General features: G+C 41.8%; 1 protein-coding gene across 2 annotated transcripts in view; it reads right to left on the reverse strand.

The window, feature by feature from the left end:
- The window catches only part of LOC107151729 (insulin growth factor-like family member 3), a 130,835-nt gene extending 112,878 nt beyond the window's left edge, over positions 1-17,957 (reverse strand). The window contains exons 1-4 of one of the 2 annotated variants that reach the window (XM_048790679.1): positions 17,853-17,957; positions 17,092-17,142; positions 16,736-16,994; positions 15,092-15,634 (exon numbers count right to left, since the gene is read on the reverse strand). In XM_048790679.1, the coding sequence (XP_048646636.1) occupies positions 15,559-15,634; positions 16,736-16,994; positions 17,092-17,131 (375 nt within the window). In that variant the 5' untranslated portion in view covers positions 17,132-17,142; positions 17,853-17,957 and the 3' untranslated portion in view covers positions 15,092-15,558. Of the gene's footprint in view, positions 1-15,091; positions 15,635-16,735; positions 16,995-17,091; positions 17,143-17,852 lie in introns of those variants that run through there. The other variant, XM_015497104.2, reaches the window with a different exon arrangement.
- Between the last annotated feature and the right edge of the window lie 2,451 nt (positions 17,958-20,408).

Raw genomic sequence — 20,408 nt, forward strand, 5'->3', positions numbered from 1 at the left:
GGGGTTTGGGGGTATAAAATTTGAGAAAACTTTTTGTTTAGAACCAAAGTTCTCTAAACTAAAGGTATATGTCAAATTCTGATCTATAAAGATTACAAGTTTTATTAAAAATTCATTTATATCATTTGGGATTCTCTGACTGAATCTATTGTAAGACTTGTATGTCACTACCTATACTGGGAAGTAACCTTAACCCTATTTTTTAAAAAGACAATTAAAAAACATCTATTTAAAGGATAATATTTTAAGATATAAAGATATTTTGAGACCTTCTCTCAGAAAGAGATTGAAGTTTTCTTTTAAATTGTCCATTTACTTACAACATTAAAATGGATCAGCTAGTCTATATGCTGGGAAATTAGAATAATTAATAAAAGGTATCTTATTTTCATATATTGTTATATCTATCCTCAATTATTATTAACAGAGAAGGCCTTTAAGAATTACCTACTGGAAAGAAAGATCAAAGGGCACATCTGAGTCTTGATATAGACCAAAACAAATTCATAGAGATTTTTTTTAAAGTCTCTATCCTGTGAGTTATTTTGTCCTGAGTGTCCTCTATGTCTGTCCATCTGGAGTTAGATTATTGGTAGTCCTGGCTGGACCCCACCAGGCTGAGAGTTGCTACACTGGTCCCAGGTGCTGCCAGGCCAAGAACCACAGTCAAGGCCTTGCACTGCTCATTTTGGGCAATGTGAGCTGCCACCTGTCTCTGGAGCCTCCTTGGCTGTTTGCACTCTGTCTGCTCTGTAAGCTGCTGCTGTTGCTGCTGCTGTTAATTGGCTGGCTCCAGCAGTGAGTTCTGGCACTGCTATTTGCTCTTAGGGCCATCTGCATTCAGTCTCATACCTGCCTGTGCCTGTGGATATATTTTTCCCCATTTCCCCATTTGGTGTCTGGGCTCTTTTTGTAATTTCCCCCTTTGTTTTATTATTGTGTTCAGAAATGCAAGATAAATTTCTTTCTCTGAAGATAAAAAATTCCCCATGCTTAATATCCCATGATAAAAGAAATCTTTTCTCTCTTCTTTTACTTTCAATATACCAATTGGCAATACATTAGCCCATAATATTCTAGTCCAAAATATTTCAATCCACAATACTTCAATCCACAATATGGTAAATTCTCAATATTTTAATCTGTAATTCTTCAGTTTACAATACTTTAATTCACAATATTCTAAACCATAAGTGTGCTTTTCCTGTGAGAGAGGATCAAACATCCACTAGTTTCTTTTGATTCCATGCAATGAGGGTCCCTGTTTGGGCACCAGATCTGGCCCATGTCCCATGCAGGCAACAGAATTGAGGTTCCTCTTGGTGAAATGGGCTGGCTGTGAAATAAAAGCTAAGAAAGAGAAAGTGGTGAAAAAAAAAAAACACAGGAAATAGAAAGCAATTTTTAAAAAGCAGGGGTGGGATGGCTAGCCAAACTTAGGGATTGAGCTTCCACAACAGAAAGAGAAAGATGGAGCCTGCCCTTTCTTTATTTATATGGGGAAACATCAAAGGTTTTCCATGGAATGTTCTTTGCCAAATAAGATAGGAGGTAGGCTGTTCAGTTCACAATGGGTTATGCCCAATTCCAGAGCTATGAAAGCTGTCTTACTAGCAGAGTGAAGACAGAGATCTCATGCCTTGTGCAATCTGATGCAAAGGGAAGAGCTGAGATACATTCCAAGGATAAAAACCTAAGTCTCCATGGCTCAGTACCAAGTGAAGACTCCTTAAGTAGCTCATAGGTGGCTTCCCACAGAGAATTGAATTGGAATTATGTTCCATGTTGGGTGAAAGACAGACACTCTGTCCTGTCTTTTTACAATTATGTTGTAATTCTGAAATAATCTTGAAATATTAGGTCAGAAAATATATTAAATGAACCACATGTGTGGGGCACAATGGCACATGCCTGTAATGCCAGCAGCTTGGGAGTCTGAGGCAGGAGGATCACAAATTCAAAGCCAGCCTCAGCAAAGATGAGGTGCTAAAGAACTCAGTGAGACCCTGTCTCTAAATAAAATACAAAATAGGGCAGGGGATGTGGCTGAGTGGTGGAGTGCCCCTGAGTTCAATCCTGGTACCAAAAAAAGAAAGAAAGAAAGAAGAAAAGAACCACATGCATTGGCACACTTCTATACTTTCAGCTATTTGGGAGGCTAAGGCAGAAGGATCTCAAATTTTAGGTAAGCCTGGGTGACTTAGCAAGACCCTGTCTCAAAATAGAAGTAAAAAGTACTGGGAATGTAGCTCAGTGGTAGAGCTTGCTGGGCCCAATCCTTTTAAAACAGAGAAGGGGGAAGAGAGAGAGAGAGGGAGGAACGGAGTGAGAAAAATATTTTAAATGATACCAATAGCACAAGTAGTGATCCAGATAACTATAGATACAATCAGAGTGCCCTAACAGCTACCTTAAGTCTAAAGTTGCAATTACAAACTCCTCTTTTCAGTACTATTATCTAGGCTGCCTGGGATCTAGTGTGGTCTAGGGCATTCTTTGTGAGCCATATGAAGAGAGTTCATGGGAATTCTATGGCACATGTAGAATGACTCTTCCACCTACAAGATAACTGGCCAAGTGTTGGACCTAGCATATGAGCAAATGTGGGCTGATCATTTTAGTATATGATGGTTGTGGTGTTGAAACCCAGGGAGGTAAAGTCCCCCTCACCCTATGGAACCCAGATAAACCTCTAGAGACTGACCTGGTCCAGTTTCCACTATCACTAGAGGAAACACATTCCTTCTCCCAGGTCATGCTTCCTGGGCCTTTCCTGACAGCAACTCATGCTGGGAAAACTTCAGAGACTGGCCCACCTCTCAGCACCCCCGAGTCAGAGTGATGACCTCAAGTTCTCCTCTTGACAAAGGATGTCTTTACAGACAGAAAGATTTTGATCAGAATGATTGAAAGCCTTTTTTCTAATGAGAAATAAAATTATGTGGGGAGCTTCCCCATAGGAACTGAGCACTCCTTAGCTTTGAGCAATGAGAATGTGAAGATGTGGCAAGCCGGCCATGGGCTGTGTGTGTGTGAACTATGAGCACTGAGCACACAAGTGGACTGGACTGACATTGCCCCTCTGTTTGGGCAGGTGACATATGCATCCTTTATGCTTGCTCTGCCTATAATCCCCACAGACCATATGGGATAGGCATGGCCTTCCAAGACATCAGTCAATCTGCTGACAGCAAGACATCACGAAGCTAGACTCAACTCCCTGAAACCTGAAACTTTGCCTCATTTGAATGGCTTCTCCACAGTAAAACCAGGATTGAGGCATATTCTCTCTCTTTCTTGCCTGCCTTGCCTTCTTTGCAGGAGTGGGTCAGAGGAGCCATCACAGAACCCACAGAAAACAGGTATTTTTCTGTCTCTGTGTGATTATTTCGTGCCAGCCCAGTTCACCTGTAGTGACCCTGTTGTGTGACATGACAAGATTACTGTTAATATTTAAATGGAATAATTTTTCTGACAAAATCTTGATTTATGGAACATAATCACAAAACATTTTTCTTCATTCATTAGTAGTTAAAAAACAACAATCATTTATTTTCCTCCACATATATATTTTGCAGGTCAGTGGGAAGGGATCAGGTGTCCTCCACACAATGGTAATGGGTGGACTGACTGAGCCTGGAGGATTTGCTTCCAGATTGGCTCATTTGTGATCCTGGGAGATTGGTGCTGGGTGTCATTTGGGAGCTCAGTTCAGGCATTTGGCTGGGACCCTAGCTCCTCCCATGTTGGCCTCTCCTCAGGGCTACTTGGGCTTCCTCACAGCCTGTCAGCCAAGTTCTATGAGTGAGTTTTCCAAGAACCCTGGGCAGTAATCCAAAGGCTTATGGTCTGTCCTTGATTGTGGAAAGAACATCATTGGCATGAATATCATATCACTTTCACTCCATTCTATCAGGAAAATCCAAAATTATGAAGTGGAGAGTAGATTGCACCTTTCATTGGGAAAAATAGAATCTGTAGCTTCTTAAATCTACTGCATAAATGGAATTTTCAATATTTTTATTTATATATTTATTTATTTGGGGGTACCAGGGATTGAACTCAAGAGCATTCCACAACTGAGCCACATCCCCAGCCCTAATTTATATTTTATTTAGAGACAGGGTCTCACTGAGTTGTTTAGTGCCTCATTTTTGCTGAGGCTAACTTTGAACTTGTGATCCTTCTGCCTCAGTCTTCCAAGTCACTGGGACTATAGGCATGTGCCAGTGCACTTGACTCCTCCATAATTTTTAAGAACCCAATTAATTTTTTGAACAGTTTTATGGTTACAAAAAAAATAGGAAACTATACAAAGTTTCCATACTTCCTGAATCCAGTTTCCCCTAGTATTAACTACTTACATTAGTGTGGTGCATCTGCTATAATTAATGAGGCAATATTTATATGTCATTACTAACTGAAGTCCAGGGCCTATTCAGAATTCCTCATTTGCACTTAATGCCCATCTTTGTTCTGGGTACTAAGCTGCATTTAGTTATAGTTTCTTTAGTGTCCTCTTGACATGTCATCACAGTTTCTCAGATTTTCCTTGATTTTGATGATTTGACAGTTTTGTGAAGTACTGGTAAAGGATTTTATAGAAGGTCCTGATATTGAAATTTTTGTGATATTTTGTGTCTCATGATTATGCTTGAGTTGTTGGTTTTTAGGAAGAAGACCACAGAGGTAAATTGCCAAGCTCATCACAGAGAGCAAGAATATGTAGTATGAGGCTGCTGTGTCTACATACATTGCTTAGAATTCTTCTGCACTTGGGATGTATCTTTCCCCCTCCATTTATTTATTTATTCATTCATTCATTTATTCATTCATTCATACCAGTCTGGATTCAGTCAGATTTATATCAAACTTGGGTTTGTCTTAGTCCATTCCTGCTATAACAAAGTATTTTAGAATGGGTAATTTTTATTTATTTATTTATTTATTAGTTGTATTTGGACACAATATCTTTATTTATTTTTTTTATTTTTATGTGGTGCTGAGGATCGAACCCAGGGCCTCGCATGTACTAGGTGAGCACTCTACTGCTGAGCCACTACCCCAGCCCCTAGAATGGGTAATTTTTAAACAAAAGAATTTTTTTCTCCTGGTTCTGCAGGTGGCAAGTCCAATATCAGGGTACTAGCAAGATTTCATGTCTGGTGAGAGGTGCTCTGGGCTTCAAAGGTAGTGCCTTGGTCTTTGTTTTGTTTTGCTTTGCTTTTGCTTTTGCTTTTACATGAGGGTCTTTCTGTTTCCCAGGCTAGTCTTGAGCTCCTGGCCTCAAGTGATCCTCCTGCCTCACCCTCCTGCGTAGCTGGGGCTACAGGTGTGTGCCACCAGACCTGGCTCATATGGTGCCTGGTTGTGGCGTCCTTGACTGGTGCATGTTAGTCAGTTTTCCAAACTGTCACAAATACCTGAAGTAAATCAACCTCATGAGGGAATAAGCTTCCTTGACCCAAGTTCTGTAGGATTCAGTCCATGGCTTTGGCACCTGTGATGAGACAGCCCAGAGGGCAGGAGTGTCACGTTCCTCAAGACTAAAATACTCAGGGTCACTTCAGGTGAACTGCACAAAATAATCACACAAGAGACAGAGAAACCTTTTTCTCTGGGATCCTGTGACAGCTCCTCTGACCTTAAGGGACCACAGAAAGAGAAAGAGAGAGAGCACATGCTGAACCATTTTATTAAGGAGAAGCCATTCAAATGAGTCAAGGGGTCAGGTTTCAGAGGGTTGAGTCTAGCTTCTGAAGACACCACACCTTTGACTTCCTGAGCTGGGACAAGGCCCAAGTCACCACGAAATATAGTGATTGGTCAGAGCCTCTTGCTTCAGGACTGGAAGGCGTGGCTCATTCAGAGTGACTCCCCACACAGGAATGTATAGCAAAGGATGCTGTTCACGTCATGGCAGCCAGGAAGTAAAGGCATAAAGGGGCCAGGGTCCAACGTCACCTGCAGGGACATGCTCCATGACCTGAATTCCCACAAGTAGGCCCCCACCTCTAAAAGTTTCAACCACCTTCCAATAGAGCCACTTACTTGGGATGAATCTGTTAACTCATGGGACTTTGGGGACATTTCAGAACAAAACTATAGCATTGCTCTGGGCTGTACCAGTACCCAGGAAAGAACCTGTTTCTTGGAGAAAAAAAAATTTACCCAAAGATGACTGGGTTTTTCCCTTTATGTTAAGTACATCAGAACATGTCAATTGCCAGATCTTTGCAAAAATGCAGCATTTTGCTGTCTGACACTTCTCAGTTATTTTTCCTTGAGCTTGATTAAATGATACATGTTAAGATTTCAAGGAGACAAAGGTGCCAAAAGCATGCACTGGAGAAAGGATAGCCTTTTCAACAAATGGTGCTGGGAAAACTGGAAATCCATATGCAACAAAATGAAACTAAACCCCTATCTCTCACCATGCACAAAAATTAACTCAAAGTGGATCAAGGACCTAGGAATTAGACCAGAGACTCTGCATCTAATAGAATAAAAAGTAGGCCCTAATCTTCTTCATGTGGGATTAGGCCCCAACTTCCTTAATAAGACTCCTATAGTGCAAGAATTAAAACCAAGAATCAACAAATGGGATGGATTCAAACTAAAAAGTTTCTTCTCAGCAAAAGAAATAATCTGTAAGGTGAATAGAGAGCCTACATCCTGGGAGCAAATTTTTACCCCTCACACATCAGATAGAGCTCCAATCTCTAGGGTATATAGAGAGCTCAACAAGATAAGCACAAAAAAATAATAATAATTCAATCAATAAATGGGCCAAGAACATGAACAGACACTTTTCAGAAGAGGATATTTAATCAATCAACAAATATATGAAAAAATGCTCACCAGCTCTAGCAATCAGAGAAATGCAAATCAAAACTACTCTAAGATACCATCTCATCCCAGTAAGAATGGCAGCCATTATGAAGACAAACAACAACAGGTGTTGGCGAGGATGTGGGGAAAAAAGGTACACTCATACATTGCTGGTGGGACTCCAAATTAGTGCAGCCAATATGGAAAGCAGTATAGAGATTCCTTGGTAAGCTGGGAATGGAACCACCATTTGACCCAGCTATTCCTCTTCTCGGACTATACCCAAAGGTTCTAAAAACAGCATACTACAACCACATCAATGTTTATAGCAGCACAATTCACAATAGCTAAACTGTGGAGCCAACCTAGATGTCCTTCAGTGGATGAATGGATTAAAAATGTGCCATTTATACACAATGGAATATTACTCTGCACTTAAAAAGAATAATATCATGGCATTTGCAGGGAAATGGATGGCATTAGAGAAGATTATGCTAAGTGAAGTTAGCCAATCCCCCCACAAAAAAATGCTGAATGTTTTCTCTGATATAAGGGGGGTGACTCAAAGTGGGGTAAGGAGGGAGAGCAAGGGAGGAAGATTACCTCTAGATAGGGATTAGGGGTGGGAGGGAAAGAGAGGGATAAGAGGAATAGCAAGGATAGTAGAAGGAGAGGGTCATCATTATACAAAATTCATGTATGAAGATGTGAATTTGGTGTCAACATACCTTATATACAAACAGAGATTTGATAAATTGTGGTATAAAAGTATATTAAGAATTATAATGCAAAAAATATGAATGTAATGCACTCCACTACTGTCATGTATGTAAGAAATAATAATAAAAAAAGAAAAAGAAAAAAGTTATAAAAGACTTTAGCTAAGTTTTTAAATGCACTGGAATTTTTTTTAAAGATTTGCCATATTTATCAGTTTGTTCTATCAGACTTTATAGACTTGTTAAAGAATTTGGAAGGTCACACTTGTTAGACACATTTGAAGTATTGAAAAGAAAATCAATTATGTTAAACTTATAAATATAGTTTTAGTGGTTGAATAAATTTAATTAACTAAGTGATTTTCAATAGATAAGACAACCTTTAAATCATAAAAAAACTTTTAGTCCTTCTTTTTTGGAAAGGACCAGATTAAGACTTTATGCTCTAGATTTCTACACTGAAGCCATAGTGCACAGAAGGTTGGGCATTTTTCAGATGTTCTGCCATAATTGTTCAGTGTACAATTGTATGTGCTAGGTTGAATTTCTTCAATGTTTCACATGACTGTTGTTATACAGATATCAGGGAGCTAACTGCTCATTAGCAAACTACTCTCCATGAGTAAATTCATCCTTCTGTGGTCAGAGCATATCTTTTTAATTTTCTGAGACATCATTTAGTTCTGAGGCTGATAGCGATTCACTAACTGGTCTACCAAAGCGAGCAGACTAGTTCCTTATTCCTTTTCCTAAGGAATAATGTTTTTGATAATTTTAGAATAAGAATAATATCAAATCCTCTGTCTGATAAATCATGGATTTTGTTGTTTCTGTTAAGAACTTCTCAGGCTCTCCCTTTTTAAAAGTGCGGGACTCACGAAGTGGGTTCTATGTTTGGGATCCCATTCTAGGATAAAACCCAGAACTTACATTTCTCTTTAGACCTCTGTCAACATTCTTGCTCTCTGTGGTCTTATATGTGGTGCTAGAGGTTGCATGCCTCCTTATTTTGCTAATGTTTTATTGCTGATGTTTTTATTTTTGTGTATTTCAAGTCTGCTTTTGTGTCCCTTCCAAGAAGTATCACCTTAAATAAGATTAGAATATTGTGTTTGGTGTGTTACTATATTAAAACAGAGAAAAACTAGACATAGAGGGAGAAAGTGATGAATGATGCCACCTCATTCAACTGTGTATAATAAACACTTAAGATGGCAAAAAACTATAGCATAGTAAAATGGGGAAGAACAACTACAGAATTCTTTTATACAAGCCATAATTTCTACCAGGAGGGTAGAAGACCAGCAAACAAAACTGCCCCTAAGTTTCCCACCTCTTAATACTATTCCTTTGGAGGTGAAGTTTCAACATCAGTTTGGAAGGAGCACAAACATTCAAACCACACCAGAGTTAACTTGTTTTTGTCTGAATGGTTCCCATGTTGGACAATGGGAGCTTTTCCAGTTAGCTCCTGAGCCCCCTGAAAAACAGTCATCAATGTGAGTTTTATAAGTTCTGTATGTATTCTTTTTTTCACTGCTTTATTTCTTGGCAAACAAGTTCCTGGTTCAGGTTGTCTGCTTCCTGCCCCACAGAATCTGATGTTATTCCAAGGCCTCTACAGTTTGCTATCACATATTTTTCCTTATAAATTTATTCAGTTTATTCAGTATATATGTGACTATGTGACCAAAATGATTCTGAAACAGGTACACTCAGAAAAATGAGAAATTATACCCCATCTATGTGTGATATGTCAAAGTACATACATGCATTCTACTGTCATGTATAACTAATTAAACAAATTTTTTAAAAAAGTTTTTAAATAAAAATTTAAAGAATTTGTTCTGTGATTCTAGTTCATTAATGCTCAATAAATGTCCTCATGATCAGGTTAATATTGCAGAAATATATAAAAGTGAAAACAATAATATTAATTTGAAAGTTACATTTTGCAAAGTTATATTGATATATTGTGTGCATGTATGAATATGAAACAACAAATCCTGGCATTATATACAACTATAATGCACCAATAAGAAAATGTGGAAGGCAAAAAATAAATAAAGTTACATTTCGTTCTATCTTCCCCGCAGATTGACATGACAGGATACAGGCGCCTTTCTGTCTCCCAAGCTGGAGTCTACCTGTGCATCTTCTCCTTTGCTGACCTGCTGCTGGGAGAACAGACAGGTAGGACAGATGCAGGGAGGCTCTTCTCTGATTTGTAACAATCTTCCACCGACGCCACGGACATTGCAGACAATGGCTGCAACCTCACATGAGGCCCAGAACCTCACGGTGGCATCCGTCTTCAGTAGAGACAGGAATGCCAAGGAGGATCTTTCATCTGAACTTTCCTGGGGAAGACAACAATGGCTATTCACATCCCTCGTCCTCTCCGGAAGGTTCCTGAGCCAAAGCCAGGCTGACGCTGAGCTGGGTGGAGCCCTGCACTGATAGGTGCAGCCAGAGCAAATGCACAGCAGCTGCAGATCTCCAGGTGCTGGCATTTCCAAGCCCGGGTGTGGCTTGGAGACTCCAGTGCCAGGCTGACAAGAAGGCTACTGAATCACAAAAGAGTGTGATCTGATTCTGTCAGATCTACATTAAAAAATTGAGAACACCAAAGAAAAAAATTGAAGAACCCAGAAGATGGAAAGACCATATTCATGGATATGCAAAATTAATATTGTCAAAATGGCCATATTACCAAAAACATTGTACACATTCAATCAAGCAAGCAATGACATTCTTCACAGAACTAGTGAAAACAGTCCTAAAATTTATTTGAAAGAAGAAGAGACTTCAAAGAACTGAAGCAATCTTGAACAAGAAAAGCAATGCAGGAGGCATCACAATACCTGATCTCAAATAATACTACAGATCTATAGAAACAAAAACAGCATAGTACTAGAAGCAAAAGAGACAAGAAGACCAATGGAAGACACAGACACAAACCCACATGCTTACAGTTATCTGATACTTGAAAAAGTTGCCAAAAATATACATTAAGAAAAGACAGCTTTTTAAACAAACGGTGCTAGGGAAACTGGATATCCCTATGTAGAAGTTTTAAGCTAGATCCCTGCACAAAAGTCAACTCAAAGTGGATCAAAGACTTAGAAATCATCTCCCAAACTTTGCAACTGCTAGAAAAAGTGTGAGATCAACATTCCATCATACTGGTACAGGCACCAACTTTCTTAACAAGAACTCTAAATCTCAAGAAATGAAATCAAGAATCAGCAAGTGGTGTGGCATTAAATTAAAAAGCCTCTGCACAGCAAAGGAAACAAGAACATGAAAAGTCTACAAACTGGGAGACAATCTTTTCCACTACTCCTCTGACAGGGAATTAATATCCAGAATATATAAAGAACTCAAAAATCTCGACACCATAAAAACAAAAACAAAATATAAAATAATAAAATAAAGATCCAATGGTCAAATTAACTGAGCAGACATTTTTTTCAGAAAAGGAAGCACTAAAGGCCAACAAATGTATGAAAAAATGGTCAACATCTCTAGAAATCAGGGAAATGCACATCAAAGCTACACTAAGATTTTATCTCATTCCAGTCAGGATGGCAATTATCAAGAATACATATAATAATAACGGCTGCTGAGGATGTTGGGGGAAACGTTACTCATACTGCAAATTATACAACCACTCTGAAAGCATGAGATGCCTCATGAGACCAGAAATGGAACCACCATATGATACAGCTATTTCATTGCTTGGTATTTATTCAAAAGACTAAAATCAGCATGGTATAATGATACAGGCAAATCAATATTTATAGCAGCAAAAGTCACAATATCCAAGTTATGGAACCTTCCCATATGACCACCAACAGGTGAGTAGATAAAGATAATGGGGTATATATACAAAATGAAGTTTTATCAGCCACAAAGATGAATGAAATTATGGAATTTTCCAAATGTTTGGATGAAACTGAAGAGTTTCATGCTAAGTGCTAAGTAAAATGAGCCACTCGGAAAGTCAAGGATGAAATATTTTCTCTTATATGTGGCAGCTACAGAAAAATGATAAAAATCAGAAGAGTGGGGGCTGATATCATAAACATATAGAGAAGATCAGTAGGGTAGAAGAAAGAGATGAGAGGGAGAGAGGAGGAACAGGAAAGAGGAGGAACAGAAAGAGGAGGAAATCTGGAACAAATTTAACAAAATCACTGCTGTGTGCATGTGTAAATATACCCTGGTGAATTCTACCTTTATGTATATCTATAAAGCAATAATCATAAAGAAAGAAATAAGGAAGGAAGGAAGAGAATACTACTAAAGTAGAGGAAGGAGAATAGGGTCAGGGAAGAGGGGAAGGGAAAAGGTGGGGGGCTACTGGAGACTGAAATGAAATCAATCAAATTTCACATGTATATAATTTTGTCAAAATGAACCCAACTACTATGTATGCATAACTACAAATCACATAATTTTTTTAAATGGAGTTCTACTTGATATCTTTTCAGGTGCTTACTCTGATCACTCACTTCCATTGAAAGTGTCATATCTGAGGCAAAGGTGATGATGTCCGAGACACAGGGTTTTATTAAGTTTATTGTCAACTTACTGCCACAAAAATCCTCTTTCGATTGCTAAATAGTGGAAGACTTAAGGATCTCTCTTGGACAACATCTTTAAGTCTACAGAAACGAGTATCGTTCATCATGGAAATCTTCTCTGTGTAAGTTAGATTCTGAAAATGCATTATTTCAACAATAAAATTCCACAAATATTTAACAACAAAGGACAATGCAGATGCACATAAAGAATTAAGGGTGTCCTGTTTTCTTCCCTGGGATAACTAATTAAAAACTTAGTGAGCATGGTAAATTAAAATGGAATGACAGGAAGACAAAAGAGCAATGGCTAAAGAAAAGGGACAGACAAGAGAACCCTATGGTGTAAATGAAAGTAAGACCCCATTCTAACGTGGCCATGGACATTACACTCAGGTTTATATGAAATGAAAGGATTGATTACACTCATAGATCCTAAGAAGGGAGACCCAGCATGCCAAGAGAGCCAAAGTCACTCAGAAGACTGATGTTTGATTATGACAGCCGAGTGAAAGCAGAACAAGGTCTTGTGGGCTGCTGTATTTCTTGGGAAGATTTCTCATTGAATAATTTACTCTCCCCTCTCCTTCTCCCCTCTTACCCTTTCTCTCCCTTTGCCTCTCCTTCTCCTTCTTCATTTTTAAAAATATTTTTTAGATATTAATGGGCTTTTATTTTATTCATTTATTTATGTGTGGTGCTGAGAATCAAGCCCAGTGCCTCACACAAGCTAGGCAAGTGCTCTACCAATGAGTCACAACTCCAGCCCCTCTCCTTCTTCATTTTGTTTCTGGATTGAACCCAAGGGCACTTGACCACTGAGTACATCCCAGTCCTTTTATTTTTATTTTGAGACAGGATCTTTCTAAGTTTCCAAGGCTGGCCTTGAACCTGTAATCCTCCTGCCTCATCCTCCTTAGTCCCTGGGATATAGACATGCACTACTGCACCTGGCTCATTGGATAATTTCAATGTAATAGAGTCAACAAGGAAGAAGTGTTATGTCACAGCATCAAAAAAGCTGACTAAAACAGAAATTGGTAACAAGAGTGGGGTCATTGCTGTGATTAACTTGACCACATGGATCAGAAGCTTTTGGAGCTTTTTGGAATTGGTGGGAGGAATTTTGAGATGTGTAGCAGTACAAGCTGGAAATGCTTTAGACAGTTGTAAGAGGAGATTTATGGCCAATTCTGGTGGGAACTCAAGAGACTAGAATGGCAATAGGACCATGGGCAGCGAAGACAGGACTCAAGTGAGTTTAGAGGAAAAGGAGGACACTATTTGTAATTGGAATAGAGGACATTAGTTTTGGCTGAGAAGCTGTCTGCATTTTGCCGTGTCCTGAGACTTTCTGTGAGGCTGATTTTAAAAACAATGCACTTCATAATCTGGCAGAAAAATATCTAGGTAACATACATTTAGGCACAGCACAGATACTGCTGGCAGCTTTTAGACAAGTTTATTGTAATAAACTTGGCTGGGCACAATCAGAAGCCACTTGTCAAAAGAAACTAACTTTATTTTTAGAACCACACACGCAAAACAAAACAGCCTCTCAGGAAAAATCCTCAGAGCCTCAACTGCCACCACCGGCTTTCCACAAGCCTCTCTCTCCCACACTAACTTCTCTCCACCTCCCACAATCCTCCTGCTCTTGAGGCCGATTGGCTGGGTCACGTGGGCGGAGCCAAAAAAGTCCCCCAATGAGCAGCTCCGTGGTCTGAAAGGGCAGGGAAACAGCCCAATGAGCATCACCGCAGAGGAGCCAATCAGCTAGATGTTGCTGGGGCCGCTGTGAGCCAATCATCAGCTGGCAGCTGGAAGTTTGCTGGGGCCCCTTCGGCTGTGGCTCTCAACAATTCAGTAGTCAAAAGCAGAGCAGAAATATTTGAAAAACCTTGGCCTTTAAGGACAGGAATAAAACTGGGCCAAAGGAAGTTGCAGTTGTTCAAGACATTAACACCACTAAAGAAATGCTAAAGGCTTTGCCCAGAGACCATAAGAAAGATGGCTTGAGACCATACCCATCTCAGGCTCAGGGGAGTAAAAGTAAAAGTTCTCTTGAGAAGAAACCAGTGGGGCACCCAGGGAGCCTAGGAAGTTTTTCAACATGCTCAGTTACCCAGGCATCCAGAGACTGCTACAGCAATGGTCCCTGGAGGCATGGCTACTGCTCCAGAGGGTGGCAGATCTTTGTGTCAAACACATGGGGATGGTTGTGCAGGATTGCAAGATGCTGGAATTAGGGGGTCATGGAGGCTTCCACCAAGATTTCAAAGTAAGGCCTGGAAAGCCAGGAAAAGTGAAGCAGGGTAGGAGTCCCTGCAGGTTGCACCTGAGAGGGTAACACATGGAGATGTAAGGAGGAAGCTAAAGCTGCAGCTACCCCTTCATTCTATTCCTCTATTTTTGTGAATAGAAATATTCACTCTGTATCTTTTTATATTGGATACTTGAAAATCACTTTTGATTTTTACCGGAGCTCATGATGTGAGTTTTACCCCGAGTATCAGAGAAGACTCTGGGCTTAAACTTTTGGGCAATCCTGGAACTGTTGAAGATTATAGGGACTCTTGCGAATGGACAAAATTGTTTTGCATTCTGAAATAAACATAAGGTTTTGGGGACTAGGAGTTGATTGTCATGATTTGGATGTAAGGTGTCCCTAAAAGCTCACATGTGAGACAATGCAAGAAGGGTTAGAGGAGAAATGATTGGGTTCTGAGAGTCTTACCCCAACCAGTGAATTAATCCTCTGATGGGATTAACTGAGTGGTAACTGAAGGTGAGTAGTGTGTGGCTGGAGGAGGTGGGTCATTGAGACTGTGGGGTATATGTTTTGAATCTGGAGAGTGGACTCTGCTTCCTGATCATCATGTGAGCTGCTTCCCTCTGCCACACTCTTCCACCATGATGTCCAGCCTCACCTCAAGCCCTGAGGAATGGAGCCTGCTATCTATGGACTGAGACCCTGAAACCATAAGCCACCAAATAAATTTTCCTCCCTTAAAATTGTTCTTGTTTGGTCTTTTAGTCATAGCAGCCAAAAAGCTGACTAAAATAGGAAGAAAAGGATACCGAGGGCAAAATTGTCATGAAGCTTTTCACTTGAACATGTTGGGAATGAACAAGCAGAATCTGTGCACTTACAAATAGAAATTGTCCCCCTTATACCATGACCTCACTCCCCAACTGGACCCTATCAATAACCTGAGAGCCTCCCACTAGGTCCCATGTCTCAAAGTTCCACCCCTTCCCAATAGCACCATCCTGCAAACCACGTTTTCAACATGTGGGCCTCTGGAGGACACTTAGGCAAACCACAGCTGTGCAATCAGAGGGGACTCTGTCATTCAGAGACTCATTAAATCAGCAAATAGCAGATCACAAACATGCATATTTGAAAATTTAACTGACAATTAGTTTAACTTCTGAGAAGTTGCCTTAGTGAAAGATGCTTGTCTTCGATATCTTCTTTGAGAAAACATCCCTCTGCTACAAAGAAGGAGAAAACAAGAAATTATAAATCACAGACAAGAAGATGAATAAAAAGATTTGAGCCAGATGTGGTGGTGCATGCCTGTAATCAGAGCAGCTTGGGAGGCTGAGGCATGAGGATTGCAAGTTCAAAGCCAGCCTCCGCAACTTAGTGAGGCCCTAAGAACTTAATAAGACCCTGTCTCTAAATAAAATAAAAAATAGCTAGAGTGGTTGCAACAATTTGCAGTCCCACCAGCAAAGTATTGATGTACACACTCTGGAAAGCAGTATAGAGATTCCTCAGAAAAATTTGAATGGAACCACCACTTGACCCGGTTATCCCACTCCTCTTTATATACCCAAAGGAATTAAAATCAGCACATTATAGTGACACAGCCACATCAATGTTTATAGAAGTTCAAATGACAATAGCAAAGCTATGGACCAACCTAGGTGCCCTTCAATGGATGAATGATTTTTTTAAATGTGGTATATATACACAATGGAATATTACTGAGCCATAAAGAAGAATGAACTTAGGATTTTTGCCAGTAAATGGATGGAACTAGAGACTATCATGCTAAGTGAAATAACCCAATCCTAATAAACTAAAGGCTAAATGTTCTGATATGTGGATGCTAACACACAATAAGTGTGTATTCAGGGGGGAGAATAGAAATTTATTGGGTTAGACAAAGAGGAATGAAGGAAAGGGAGGTGGGATGGGATTAGGAAATGAATCAGACATAACTTTCCCACGTTCATATATGAATACATGACCAGTGAAACTCTGCATCTTGTTTAACCACAAGAATGGGAAGTTATACTCCATGTATGTTCAATATGTCAAAATATACTCTACTGTCAGGTATATCTAAAAAGAACAAATAAAAACAATAAATCACATAAAAACTAAACTGGAAAAAAAAGGCTTAGGGAAGTGGCTTGGATGTTAAGCACTGTGGAACCAAAAAAAAAAAAAAGAAGAAAAAAGATTTGAGTAAGCCTTTAGACCACAGGGCAATGGTTTTTCAAAATGTGAGGTGTAGACATCCAGACTTCCCTCCCCCTTCCATCTCCCCTGCCCCACCCCACAGCCAGGGGCAGGGTCCTTACCTGCCACAGTCCCTGGAGATGGGGGATGAGTGGCACTGGGACTTCACTCCCAGAACTTTCAACCTCACAACAAACTTCTTCTGGGGACTAAAAGACTCGGGGCAGCAGAGCTCAAAGCAAGGCCAGTAGATGCAGTTGGGACCACACAGGCGGGTCCGGTTCAGGGGCAGGATGGTGTCATCGTCACAACACTTCTGCAAGGGGTTGTAGATGTGGTCCCCACACCTGGGCGTTGGATGACACAGCCATGGGCCAGTATCTGGAAGAGTCAGAGCTGGGTGGGCTTCAAGGACCAGCCTAGTACCTGCCCCCGTCCACAGAGCCATCTCCCCCCTCCTCACCCCACCTGTTCTCACCTGTGACTCCTGAGGGTGTTGAGCCCAGGAGTTCAGACATGAAGACAGCAGCTGAGAATAGAAGGGAAAATAAAGTGACTCTGGGGGTGTAGCCAACTGGCTATGATCAGGGGCCAAAAGACAATGTCACTGAGCTTCTTGGATGGGAGATGGCTGGTGATGGCTGAGTGGATTTTGAGACCGACTGTGGGGTCAGGTCAGGGCTGGCAGGTGAGGAAATGCAGGGAGGGCTCTAGAAAGAGTGAGGCTTCTGAAATTTGCAGGTGGACAGAGGGTTGCAGTGCGGTCAGAGATGACAGGGGGCAGTAGATAGAGGAGAGAACTGAGTTTGAGGTTCAGAGGAACAAAGGGGTGAGAGAACACTTAGGCTCAGCTTGGGGTGGAGTCTCCTTACCAAAGATTCCGAGCAGCATGGTTCTGCTTCGGCTGCAGAGCAGGAGGAGGCTGAGCAGCAGAGGAACTATGTGGGACCTTGGGCTATGGCTTATAAAGGGAATAATGAAATGCCTAGGGAGGAGTCCAAAGTGGGGCCCCTCCCATCTTGAATTACAACAGAGGCAGTGCCTTGTGGGAAGGGCTGGGCACAAGGACCTGCATATGAAACCATATACCTGTTTTCAGATTGATTGCCACATGCTACCCTTTCAAAATTGTGACTCTGGTGAGTGCCTTTTTTTTCAATGCTGCTGAGGGGAACCCCAATTTTGTGTGCAGACCACCCACCAACCACTGGCTGTTTCTAGGCATCCCATGCTCCTCACCCTGGAAGTTTCAAGGGATCTCTTCACCTGCAACTCAGTCCACTTCTCCATCTGAACTGTGTAGAGTTCTTCAGGTATTTGGGGAGGATTATGAAGTTTCAGCCTAGAGTAGAGGAAGAGCAGAGGCCAGGGAGAACAAAAAAGGAACAGAGAGTCAGGATATCGCTCTGGGATTCACAGAGCACAAGGAAGGACAGCACCTTTATTTGCACAATTCCTTGTCCTAAAAATGTCCCATCCATGTTTCTTACTATTATTCTATTGTCACCATCACTCTTATGTGTGTGACCTGGAGTAGTATGACATTGTGCCTCTCCCCAACCCTGTTTTCCAGGGGCTTCCTCTGGGTCACAGTGAAAGGGAGGGTGAAGGAGGGATCAGGCAGAAGCATTAGAGTCACAGAAGCACTTTGTAACATTAGGGAGGCTCCTGTTCCTCCTCTGTAAACTGGTGTGCAGTACTTGATTGATCTGCCCACACATGAGGACTCACTTGCCTCCCCTCCCTCTGCAGGTATGTCTGTGAGGGGGTGTCACAGAATACAACATGGGACACTTGTCAGGTTCTCACCACGCCTTCCCCTGGCTCCTACACCCCAACAGGAGTACTGCTTGTAAAGAACACCCTTGGGTGACTGCCACACATTCATTACACAAAACAGCCCTGGGAAAACAGATCATTTCCATCTTAGATGATTAACTTGATGCCGCATTCATGACTCTGAGCTGGCAACCCAGAAATTCATGACACATGAGAAAGAAATCCTGAGTGAACAAACTAACTGTAGAAGAAAAGAATAAGGGCGATCAGCAGGAGAATTAATCTCTATAACTAAAGCACCTGAAAATCTCCTGGAACGTACTGTCAAGCAAGAATTGGGGCTGATAGATTCTGCCAGCAACCAAACAAATACCACAACAAAAGTGAGCTCTTTTTAGAGTCAGACAGTTTTGTTACTTGCATAGACAAAGCAAAGTGAGCCACAGATGCCAGCTCCCCATGTCCTTTGCACAGGATGACAATCGATCAAAGGGATCCAGTGACAGAAACAAGAAAACAGAGACTGTTGCCAAGAATGCCCTGCTGCAGCTACACAACTTCCCAGACTGCACCTCTGACCTCGGGGCTGAGGTGGAAAGCCTCAGATGGAGCAGAGGCTTCATTGTGGCAATCTCTTTAGAAGAGATAAAAATTATATTGACAGGGTGGCAGCTCTCGTGCCCACATGGTACAGGTGGAGACATGTAGGACCATCAGGGAACAAGGGCAGCCATTTCCCTAAACCCACAGAAAATCTCCTGGAACTGATCATTGAAATGAAGATGGATGGAAGATGCAAGGGCAGTATACAAAACTTAGGGATTCTCTACCCTAGCTTGAACAGCTGAAATGAGAAGTGGAAAAGACTTTGGCAGTTTCTTTTAATTAAAGATTCACTCACCACATGATCCATCTCTCACACTCCTGAATAGTAATCCCAGTGAAACAAAACCTTGTGCCCACAAAAAAGCACAAGAATGTTCATGGCAGTTTTACTGATAATAATACCAAATAGAAAACAACACAACAGACCCGGTGCGCGCCTGGAAGCGGGAGTTTGCGGACCCACGGAGGACAGTAACTCGTGCAGGGTGTGGAACAAAGTTCTAGTGCAAACTCCAGCCGCGGTGGCTGCCCTCCCTCAGGTTTCTCTTTGCCATCGCCTTCCAGACAAAGCGGTGCTGTGCGCTCCTGAGACCGCCCGAGGCACCGGAGGAACCCAGCCCTGAGGATGGAGCCAGGGGCTGCTAGAGAGCTGAGTTTCCTTCCCACAACCCGAGGGTGAAAGCACCCCAAACCAGGCTGACTGATCCGCCATGCGCCCCGCGGCCTGCCCTGCAGCTACAGAGGCGGGGCGCCACCAAGAAGCGACCAGCAAGCAGAAAGAAACGGCGCTACGGATTCTGTGGAGTCGTGCCGGCTGTGCCCTCACTGAGCTCCAGGCTGAGTTTGGGGTTTGAGACAGGGAAGGAAGCAGTCCAGTTCTATCCCCCACAACGGAAAGTCCACCAAGGAAGTCAGCGGCCACCATCTTGGAGAGCTGACGTCACCACCGCCAGTTTCCGACAGATTGCAACAATAAAACAGGTGCATGTTACTCAGCCCATCTCCCATACAGCAGGGAATTCGCATAAAATCTCTCCCAGGCTTTCCGGGGGAGGGATTATCAGAACGAGCCTGCATAGAGACACGGGGAAAGGTAGTGACACCTGACCTCCAACTCCCCCTCCCATCAGCGGCCAAAGCGAAACCTGTCTTGCCAGCTCTGGGGGAGGGGCAAGCAGAAAAAATAAAAAAAATAGGGTGCCGGTTCCCAATAGCCACCCTCCACACCCAGCAAACTGCAGGCCCAGAGTACAGTTTGAACTGCCGAGAGGCATCACACTGGGGAAGGCCGGGCTAGCAGGAGAAGCCAGGGGACGAGAGGCCAGGAATAAACCTAAGCTAACAGGTTTTTGAGAGACACCAGGGGGGGAGGAGGGAACGGCCTCACACGGACTGTATCCTATAGCCAGA

This window comes from Marmota marmota, unplaced genomic scaffold, assembly GCF_001458135.2.
Source record: "Marmota marmota marmota unplaced genomic scaffold, marMar, whole genome shotgun sequence".
Classification (NCBI taxonomy): domain Eukaryota; kingdom Metazoa; phylum Chordata; class Mammalia; order Rodentia; family Sciuridae; genus Marmota; species Marmota marmota.